This window comes from Oncorhynchus masou, chromosome 13 (assembly GCF_036934945.1).
Source record: "Oncorhynchus masou masou isolate Uvic2021 chromosome 13, UVic_Omas_1.1, whole genome shotgun sequence".
Classification (NCBI taxonomy): Eukaryota; Metazoa; Chordata; class Actinopteri; order Salmoniformes; family Salmonidae; genus Oncorhynchus; species Oncorhynchus masou.
Genome location: NC_088224.1, coordinates 38,690,569 through 38,701,775, shown reverse-complemented (window position 1 = coordinate 38,701,775; position 11,207 = coordinate 38,690,569). Strand labels below are relative to the sequence as shown.

Here is an 11,207-nt window from a genome sequence, read left to right as displayed (position 1 = left end):
GGTGGGGGAATGGAGACAGATGGATGAGGGTCAGTGGAAGAATGTACCTGTTCTCCTTTTTCTATCTCTCTCATTAGTCGTGTTATCCATCCATATCTGTCTATTGTTTGCTCTGTCAGCTAAAAGCGACCAGCCATGGAGAGAGGATGCCCACCCCTCTGCCTGGGTCACATCAAGGCAGCAGGTAGCCTAGCGGTTAAGAGCATTGGGCCAGGAACCGAAAGCTCGCTGGTTTGACATACTTTTCCCCTGTCAAGGGATATAGGAACGTAAAATGTACAACTTTAAATATTAAATGTCCTCATTATTGTCCTTTATTTTGGGAAGCCATGTTTACTAACACCTTTGACATACAGCCCACACCTTGAAGGTAAAACATTGTCATCATTTGAATGAACAGGCGAAACAACAAAATACAAATCTAACTTTCAAACATCATATTTTGAGATTTAAAAATGGTCAAACTATAAACATAATCCCGGAGCCATCTAGGTGAAAAATCTGTCGCTGTGCCCTTGAGCAAGGCACTTAACCCTAATTGCTCCTTAAAGTTTCTCTGGATAAGAGCATCTGCTAAATGACAGCCAGTCATGGAGTCACGCTGACCCCCTTTCTCTCTACCACTTCTCTCTCTCTCTCTCTCTCGCTCTCACACTCGCTCTCTTCATTTACTTCCTGCCTCTGCCTGGCTCGTGTCAGTCTTATCTGTCTGTCCACGGTGTTCTTCACGTTATGTCCCCTTTGCCCATGTCCCCCTGACCCGGTTGTATCAACTTGGTATTTGTGACGAATGTGTCGGGTCTGTTAACTTATCAACCTCGTGCTTCAGATAATGTCAGGTAGTTTTACGTGGGGATCGGCGTCTGCCAGTGTTTGCCTTCAAGTCCCTGGTACAGTATGTAGGTGTGAGTAGATCTACTGAGGCTGGGGTGGCAGGTTAAAAAGCAGAGCATGTACAAAGCAGTTGAAAGTGGCTCCGTGGTGGTCAGCGTTGGGCTGTCCCCCTAGTGGTAGAAGTTGAGAGTTACACTAACTATTTACACTTCATGTAAATGTCAAACTTCCAAATTTTAATGTCCTAATTTTTGGAATGTCTTTTGTATTTTTGAAAGACGTTTTTTGAACAACGTTGACATACATAAAAGGCAAAACACTGTCTACACTCTCATGAAGAGCGGAAATGACAAAATACAAAATACAAAAAAAAAATGACTAACGCAATTACTTTAGTTTTTTGACCCTCTTCATCAAAGTCTAACCTTTTCTACCATGCATCATCTATATGAAGGCACAAAGACGCACGACTCCCGTTGAAGGTTTTTATTGCCACTTTCAGACGTCATGAGTAATGACGACTGAGGCAATAAACCATAATTACGCGTCTGGTGAAATTACAGTAGCTGTGGAATGACAGAGCCATCTGAAACCGTGTTCTGGGGAAGGTAAACAAACACTTTTGACACGAGGCAACTTATTCAATCACAACAGAGTTCATCGATGTACCACAGCACATCCTCGACAACAATAGTTGCAGTTGTTACACATTCATATTACTCTGTGTTTGACAATCATCACTTCACAGCCTGGTTGCCAGATTGGAGGAGTAGGCGGACACAGATCTGGCATCCCAGGCTACTTCTTTAAAACTCATACAAATTAAACATTGAAAAGCACTTTTGCGAATATCATTAGTTTTACACCTACAGTTGAAGTCGGAAGTTCACATACACTTAGGTTGGAGTCATTAAAACTTGTTTTTCAACTCCACAAATTTCTTGTTAACAAACTATAGTTTTGGCAAGTCAGTTAGGACATCTACTTTGTGCGTGACACAAGTCATTTTTCCAACAATTGTTTACAGACAGATTATTTCACTTATAATTCACTGTATCACAATTCCAGTGGGTCAGACGTTTACATACACTAATTTGACTGTGCCTTTAAACAGCTTGGAAAATTACTGAAAATTATGTCGTCATGGCTTTAGAAGCTTCTGATAGGCTAATTGACATCATTTGAGTCAATTTGAGGTGAACCTGTGGATGGATTTCAAGGCCTACCTTGACATTTCAAGTGCTTCTTTGCTTGACATCATGGGAAAATCAAAAGAAATCAGCCAAGACCTCAGAAAAAGAATTGTAGACCTCCACAAGTCTGGTTCATCCTTGGGAACAATTTCCAAATGCCTGAAGGTACCACGTTCATCTGTACCAACAATAGTACGCAAGTATAAACACCATGGGATCACGCAACTGTTATACCACTCAGGAAGGAGACACATTCTGTCTCCTAGAAATGAACGTACTTTGGCGCGAAAAGTGCAAATCAATCCCAGAACAACAGCAAAGGACCTTGTGAAGATGCTGGTGGAAACAGGTACAAAAGTGTCTATATCCACAGTAAAACGAGTCCTATATTGACATAACCTGAAAGGCCGATCAGCAAGGAAGAAGCCACTGCTCCAAAACCGCCATAAAAAAGCCAGACTACTGTTTGCAACTGCACATGGGGACAAAGATTGTATTTTTTTGGAGAAATGTCCTCTGCTCTGATGAAACCATTGTTATGTTTGGAGGAAAAAGGGGGAGGCTTGCAAGCCAAAGAACACCATCCCAACTGTGAAGAATGGTGGTGGCAGCATCATGTTGTGGGGGTGCTTTGCTGCAGAAGGGACTGGTGCACTTCACAAAATAGATGGCATCATGACGAAATAAAATTATGTGGATATATTGAAGCAACACCTCAAGATATCAGTCAGGAAGTTAAAGCTTGGTTGCAAATGGTTCTTCCAAATGGACAATGACCCCAAGCACACTTCCAAAGTTGTGGCAAAATGGCTTAAGGACAACAAAGTCAAGGTATTGGAGTGGCCATCACAAATGGCCATCACAAAGCCCTGACATCAATCCTATAGAAAATATGTGGGCAGAACTGAAAAAGTGTGTGCAAGCAAGGAGGCCTGCAAACTTGACTCAGTTACTGTAGCTCTGTCAAGAAGAATGGGCCAAAATTCACCCAACTTATTGTGGGAAGCTTGTGGAAAGCTACCCGAAACGTTTGACCCAAGTAAAAAACTTTAAAGGCAACAAAACCAAATACTAATTGAGTATGTAAACCTCTGACCCACTGGGAATGTGATGAAAGCTGAAATAAATCCTTCTCTACTATTATTCTGACATTTCACATTCTTCAAATAAAGTGGTGATCCTAACTGACCTAAGACAGGGAATTTTTAAGGAGTAAATGTCAGGAATTGTGAAAAACTTAGTCAAATGTATTTGGCTAAGGTGTATGTAAACATCTGACTTCAACTGTATGTTCTTTTCATTACAAGTAGGGATTTTCACCCATTTTCATCCAATGTACACTACATCACAACTACCTACTTACAAATGGACTGTAGAGGGCTGTGTCAAGTCCTCTGCAGCAAAGTTAACAAGAATACATGCTCTTCCCTCTTTAAAACAGGCCAAGTGTGAGGCAGTCAGTACAATGGAAACAGATAAGTTCATCAATATGAGCCCGATTCCCTTTCTCCCCCTTCTCCCAAAAAAAGCCTATAGTTTGCATGCAATCATAAGGAATATGATCGATTCCCTCTAGCCAATGCATACGCTCATCCAATGCTTTAAAATCATTGAGGGGGAGTGAACGATTGCACACTGAGGAGAACGGGGGCGGGAAAAGAATTGGGCGGGTGTCTGAGCCATTCCTTTTCACAATTATTTACTACGAATGCTGTTCCCTATTATGATCAGAGGAAAACCCTATGGGAAAGATTGTCATTCCCTATGGGTTCCCCTCTCTAAAAATCAAGTATGTAGGGATGTTTAGGTAAACATTAACAAGAGGTTGCCGGGTAAAAAAACACTACTGTAAAATTGCTGCTACTGAAGATCCTATCATCATAGCCCTTAGGATATATTGCAAACCTACCATAACGCTCATATGACCAAATATTGAATATTTGCATTATTATCCCGAATATTACTTTATTAATCTTCTTTTTGTTACTTTGGGAGGAGATTGTAGTGTACGTCCATTCTTAGATTTGATGAAGACTTTCTAGACGTACATGGTGTTCTTCGTCTCTTGGAAAGTTTGCTTTGACTGTGTTTGTAGCGACGGAGGGAGGCGTTGCGTTCAGCGGTGGAGACCAATGAGAAAGGCGATGATGTGGACTCAAAACTGGCCCCAATTCGGCGTGTGCTCTTGTCGCGATGTTGGAGGGAGCGAACTGAAGACAAAGAGACTATTTTATACAGTCTGATTGACTCACAGCAATGCTGGTATGACAGTATATCAGTATGTCATAGCATAACAAGACAAAAAAGCTCAAATATGCTCCGTCACAGACAGTTCTAACAAGTTACCTTGCAGGAGAGGAGAAGTCTCCCCAAAGATCACTGCTGGGGTTGGATGATTGGACCACAGTATTGGAGTTACTACTGTCCAGATCTAGCAAACAGCCTAGAGAGAGAGAGAGAGAGAGAGAGAGAGAGAAACTTCGGAAATGTTTGTGTTTATGTTCATTTGTGATTGCCAAAGCAAGTGAAATAAACAATGGTAACATGTTTTCCATGCCAATAAAGCCCCTTTGAATTGAGAGAGAGACACACGACAGAGAGAGACAGAGAGAGAATATTAACAATCAAAGCTACACTACACGGCCAAAAGCTATACTCCAGGGACACTACATGCTCGTCAGACATCTCATTTCAAAATCATGGGCATTAATATGGATTTTGTCTGCTATAACAGCCTCCACTCTTCTGGGAAGGCTTCACACTAGATGTTGGAACATTGCTGTGGAGACTTGCTTCCATTGAGCAACGATAGCATTAGTGAGGTCGGGCACTGATGTTGGGGCGATTAGGCCTGGCTCGCAGTCTGTGTTCCAATTCATCCCAAAAGGTGTTCAATGGAGTTGAGGTCAGGGCTCTGTGCAGGCCAGTCAAGTTCTTCCACACCGATTTCAACAAACCATTTCCGTATGGATCTCACGTTGTGCACGGGGGCATTGTCATGCTGAAACAGAAAAGGGCCTTCCCCAAACTGTTGCCACAAAGTAGGAAGCACAGAATCGTCTAGAATACTACTGTATGCTGTAGCGTTGAGATTTCTCTTCACTGGAACGAATGGGCCCATCCCGGACTGTGAGAAGCAGCCCCAGATCATTATTACTCCTCCACTATGCATTGGGGCAGGTAGCGTTCTCCTGGCATCCGCTATAACTCCGATTAATCCGTCGGACTGCCAGATGGTGAAGCGTGATTCATCACTCCAGAGAACGCCTTTCCACTGCTCCAATTCTGTCCAGTTTAAAACCACTGCAGCCGGCGCTTGGCATTGCGCATGGTGATCTTATGCTTTTGTGTGGCAGCTCGGCCATGGAAACCCATTTCACGAAGCTCCCCATGAACAGTTCTTGTGCTAACATTGCTTTCAGGAGGCGGTCTGGAACTCGGTAGCGAGTGTTGCAACCGAGGACAGACAATTTTTATGTGCTACGTGGTTCAGCACTCGGCGGTCCCGTTCTGTGAGCTTGTGTGGTTTACCACCTCGTGGATGAGCCGGTGTTGCTCCTAGACGTTTCCACTTCACAATAATAGCACTTATAGTTGACTGGGGCAGCTCTATAGCAGGGCAGAAATTTGACCAACTGACTTGTTGGTAAGGTGGCATCCTTTGAAGGTGCTACTTTGAAAGTCATACTGCGGGCCAATCTACTGCCAATGTTTGTCTATGGAGATTGTATGGCTGTGTGATCGATTTTATACACCTGTCAGCAATGGGAGTGGCTGAAATAGCCGAATCCACTAATGTGGCCATGTAGTTTACCAATCAAAGCTTTATTTAGCTATAGAGAAGTTTATCAAGGCTTTATTGAGAGTTTTAACTGGTGTACCTGTATCTGAGCCTCCTGTTTGAGGCACAGTGTTGTGATTGGAGAAGGCAGAGAAAGGAGGAGGAGCCATCTTTCCTTTTGGTGGCGGCGGTAGGAGACCGAGCCCACCTGCCCCCTGTGGGCGTGGCTTATCCCTCTTTTTGCCTTGCTTGAAGGGAGAAAGGATGAGAGAGAAAAAAAGATTGGAATTCTGAAGGAATTGGTGTTGGGGGAAAGCCAAATGGCCCAAACAGACCCCAGCGGCAAAGGCTAGGATTTTGTTATACAATTTCTACAAGAATGATCTAGTTCAATTGTGCTTGGTCTTTACCCCAATATTAAGGGTGATGGTTTGTCCGTCTTTAAATCCCAAGTCCAGCTTTGGTCCCAAAGCTGCCCCCTGAGGGTTTTTGCTGATCTCATTCTCTTGTTTCACCCACCTGTAACACACACAATATTGACTGCACTGACACAGGAAAAAGCACTGTAACATCAGCTGTTTTGAAAACCGCAGCATCTGGAACAAGCGAACTCAATGACACATTGTTTTGGCTGGCTACTTCTGCTGCAGACAGACCACTGTATGTGTGTTTGTTATTAGTGGGAGATGGTGATGCAGCAATGTGTGAGTGCCTTGACAGTCACACTGTCCCTGGAGTGGCCCCTTCCATCACTTACTTAAAGTGGTCCTGCAAAGACACGTTGAAGTCAAAAGAGTCCCCTCTGTCCGCGAATCCAACGCCAATAAACGCACTGCGGCCTGGGAGAGTAGGTTGACATAGCTGTATGAGTTCACTGACATCGAGCTGACATGCAGTGCCAGTCAAAAGTTTAGACACACCTTCTCATTCCAGGGTTTCCTTTATTTTGACTATTTTCTACATTGTAGAATAATAGCGAAGACATCAAAACTATGAAATAACACATATGGAATCATGTAGTAACCAAAAAAAGTGTTTAAACAAATCTAAATATATTTTATATTTGAGATTCTTCAAAGTAGCCACCCTTTGCCTTGATGACAGCTTTGCCCACTATTGGCATTCTCTCATGCTTTTCAATTAACAGGTGTGCCTTGTTAAAAGTTAATTTGTGGAATTTCTTTCCTCCTTAATGCGTTTGAGAAGATAGCCCTATTTGGTATACAGAAGATAGCCCTAGTTGGTAAAAGACCAAGTCCATACAGCTCAAATAGAAATGACAGTCCATCATTACTTTAAGACATGAAGGTCAGTCAATCTGGAACATTTCAAGAACTTTGAAAGTTTCTTCAAGAGCAGTCGCAAAAAAACATCAAGTGCCGTGATGAAACTGGATCTCATGAGGACCGCCACAGGAAAGGAAGATCCAAAGTTATCTTTGCTGCAGAGGATAAGTTTATTAGAGTTACCAGCCTCAGAAATTGCAGCCCAACTAAATGTTTCACAGAGTTCAAGTAACAGACACATCTCAACATCAACTGTCCAGAGGAGACTGCGTGAATCAGACCTTCATGGTTGAATTGCTGCAAAGAAACCACTACTGAAAGGACACCAATAATAAGAAGAGACTTGCTTGGGCCAAGAAGCACAAGCAATGGACATTAGACTGGTGGAAATCTGTCCTTGAGTCTGATGAATCCGAATTTGAGAATTTCTGTTCCAACTGCTGTGTCTTTGTGAGACGCAGAGAAGGTGAACGGATGATCTCTGCATGTGTTGTTCCCACCGTGAAGCATGGAGGAGGTGTGATGGTGCTTTGCTGGTGACACTGTCTGCGATTTATTTAGAATTCAAGGCACACTTAACCAGCATGGCTACCACAGCAGGAAAAGCAGCCAACAAGTGCTCAGCATATGTGGTAACTCCTTCAAGAATAAAATAAAAGCATTCCAGGTGAAGGTGGTTGAAAGCCAAGAGTGTGCAAAGCTGTCACCAAGGCAAAGGCTGACTACTTTGAAGAATCTCAAATATAAAAATATCTTTTGATTTGTTTAACACTTTTTTGGTTACTACATGATTCCATATGTTTTATGTCATATTTTTTGAAGACTTCACTATTATTCTACATGATAGAAATTGTCAAAATAAAGAAAAACCCACACGCCGAATGAGTCGGCGTGTGCAGACTTTTGACTGGTACTGTAAGTGTAGAGTAAATTTACATTTTAGGAGAGCTGACAAACTCAAACTCTAAAAATATGTTGACATAGACTGATGAGAGTACTAAAACCTGTTCAAGGAGGCTGACATAACACTATATGACTTGTGTAAAAGGCTGACATAGCTATGAATGCACAGTGAGGAGTTTTTCACTCATACACACACCATTGTCATCCTGTATTCGCAGGACAAAGTAGCGACTGGAGTCGCTTACGGTTTCAACTGCGATGCCGGGATACTCTGTGACAGGGGCCTGAGCAAACAGCTCCCCTGCAGGATGGCAGGAGAAACACGTAATCATAATAAGAAACCACACAGATATGCTGTATGAAGTTAATTTTACTAGCTACAGTGGGGAGAACAAGTATTTGATACACTGCCGATTTTGCAGGTTTTCCTACTTACAAAGCATGTAGAGGTCTGTAATTTTTAGCATAGGTACACTTCAACTGTGAGAGACGGAATACAAAAATCCAGAAAATCACATTTTATGATTTTTAAGTAATTCATTTGCATTTTATTGCATGACATAAGTATTTGATACATCAGAAAAGCAGAACTTAATATTTGGTACAGAAACCTTGGTTTGCAATTACAGAGATTATACATTTCCTGATGTTCTTGACCAGGTTTGCACACACTGCAGCAGGGATTTTGGCCCTTCAGGTTTCACTCCAGGACCTTGAGATGCCTCTTACGGAGCCACTCCTTAGTTGCCCTGGCTGTGTGTTTTGGTCGTTGTCATGCTGGAAGACCCAGCCACGACCCATCTTCAATGCTCTTTCTGAGGGAAGGAGATTGTTGGCCAAGATCTCACGATACATGGCCCCATCCATCCTCCCCTCAATACGGTGCAGTCGTCCTGTCCCCTTTGCAGAAAAGCATCCCCAAAGAATGATGTTTCCACCTCCATGCATCACGGTTGGGATGGTGTTCTTGGGGTTGTACTCATCCTTCTTCTTCCTCCAAACACGGCGAGTGGAGTTTAGACAAAAAAAGCTCTATTTTTGTCTCATCAGACCACATGACCTCCCATTCCTCCTCTGGATCATCCAGATGGTCATTGGCAAACTTCAGACGGGCCTGGACATGCGCTGGCTTGAGCAGGGGGACCTTGCGTACGCTGCAGTATTTTAATCCATGACGGCGTAGTGTGTTACTAATGGTTTTCTATGAGACTGTGGTCCCAGCTCTCTTCAGGTCATTGACCAGGTCCTGCTGTGTAGTTCTGGGCTGATCCCTCACCTTCCTCATGATCATTGATGCCCCACGAGGTGAGATCTTGCATGAAGCCCCAGACCGAGGGTGATTGACCGTCATCTTGAACATATTCCATTTTCTAATAATTGCGCCAACAGTTGTTGCCTTCTCACCAAGCTGCTTGCCTATTGTCCTGTAGCCCATCCCAGCCTTGTGCAGGTCTACAATTTTATCCCTGATGTCCTTACACAACTCTCTGGTCTTGACCATTGTGGAGAGGTTGGAGTCTGATTGATGAGTGTGTGGACAGGTGTCTTTTATACAGGTAACGAGTTCAAACAGGTGCAGTTAATACAGGTAATGAGTGGAGAACAAGAGGGATTCTTAAAGAAAAACTAACAGGTCTGTGAGAGACGGATTTCTTACTGGTTGGTAGGTGATCAAATACTTATGTGATTTTCTGTTTAAAAAAATCAAACAGTGCCTATTCCAACAGTTGAAGTGCACCTATGATAAACAATTACAGACCTCTACATGCTTTGTAAGTTGGAAAACCTGCAAAATCGGCAGTGTATCAAATACTTGTTCTCCCCACTGTACATTGAAAGGGCCCTGATGAGCAATGTTGGGACAAAGTGGCACCTGTGCCACACACACACACACACACACACACACACACACACACAAACACGGTTTCATGACTCTCACACCTGAGACTTTGTCTTCCAGTTTGATGTAGGCCACTTTCCCCTTTGCCGTTATCCGCATGCGCCCTGACCAATCGGGCACTTCCAGCTTCCAGTCTGCTGCCCTACAGGAAATACCCAGGTCAGAGGTAGCCAATAACAAGGCAAAACAGGGAGTAGGTCTGAAGGTCAGTAAACAGTGCCTATTCCAACTGTTCTCAGACCAGCTTTTGTAACAAATAGTACTGTACAATTGTCTTGTTCTTATAGTTCCTGAAGGTGGAAGCAAGACTATTATGAAGATCACAAACCCCAATTAATAGCATATCAGATAATGTACGGTTTTAGTGAATTTCAATTAAAACCATTTAGCCTACAGTTAACTGGGCCACACACATATAACCAGACTGAATACAGTAGTCTGCTGAAACTACTCTACTTTCTCTCTCGCAGCTGGCACTGTTCGCTTTAGATGGCTTTAATATACATTGGTTTCATTATTTGAGCTATTCTGTAATCAATTTTACTATCATAATAGGACTGGTGTAGAATGATCGGGAGCCTTGTATTATAGGCCCAATGATATCAGGCTATTTATCACCTAATATACATCCATATAACATTTGCTGTCAATACATTTTATGGTTAAACTATGCTGATAAACAGCACACGCAAATACACATATCATGCCCATTCACTGTCGATTCATCCGCACTGATAGTGCCAGCTTTGCGAGAGTAACATCAATATTACCAATGGAGCGGAATAATTAGTGAGTCGTAGGCCTACGCAAAACAAATATTAAACACACGTCGACTCCTGTTAACATCCACTTAGCGCTCAGACAGATAGGCGCACACACACGATGCAGCACTATGACCACAGATAGAACCACCGGCACCGCGGTTTTTTGTCCATCACCTCAAATATGGGCCAACCCTTTATATGTTACCTGTATCCACGATTTGTAGCCCTCGGTGGTATTCGATAAACGTTGACGTCGGGTTTAACGCAAAGGATCGACTCGTATTCGCCCTCGGTCGACATCTTGATGTAAATTAAATTGACGTGTGGCTTATTTATAGTTCCTTTCGGTTTTTGCGAGTGGCCTAAATACTCACAATACGGCGATGACGTGATGGGGATTCCAGAGCGGAGTTTGTGCTCCATCAATGGGTGCATTGACCCTGCGCACATCCCCCAATGTTTTAAGGCAGCATCCCTCTTCCAATAAGATGTATAATAGGCTAGATGTGTAAGCACCCAATAGATGGCATTGGTAAATATGTCAAA

The 11,207-nt window shown here is 43.0% G+C and overlaps 1 protein-coding gene across 1 annotated transcript; it reads right to left on the bottom strand.

Annotated features, from left to right (window-relative positions):
* Positions 1-226: 226 nt before the first annotated feature.
* Positions 227-11,061, bottom strand: LOC135551431 (adaptin ear-binding coat-associated protein 1-like). Its single transcript, XM_064982648.1, has 8 exons — positions 10,867-11,061; positions 9,939-10,039; positions 8,194-8,298; positions 6,566-6,647; positions 6,219-6,327; positions 5,909-6,056; positions 4,374-4,470; positions 227-4,237 (listed from the first exon to the last, which is right to left on the bottom strand). The coding sequence occupies exons 1-8, from the start codon at positions 10,959-10,961 to the stop codon at positions 4,183-4,185; spliced, it is 792 nt and encodes a 263-aa protein (XP_064838720.1). The 5' UTR covers positions 10,962-11,061; the 3' UTR covers positions 227-4,182.
* Positions 11,062-11,207: the final 146 nt, after the last annotated feature.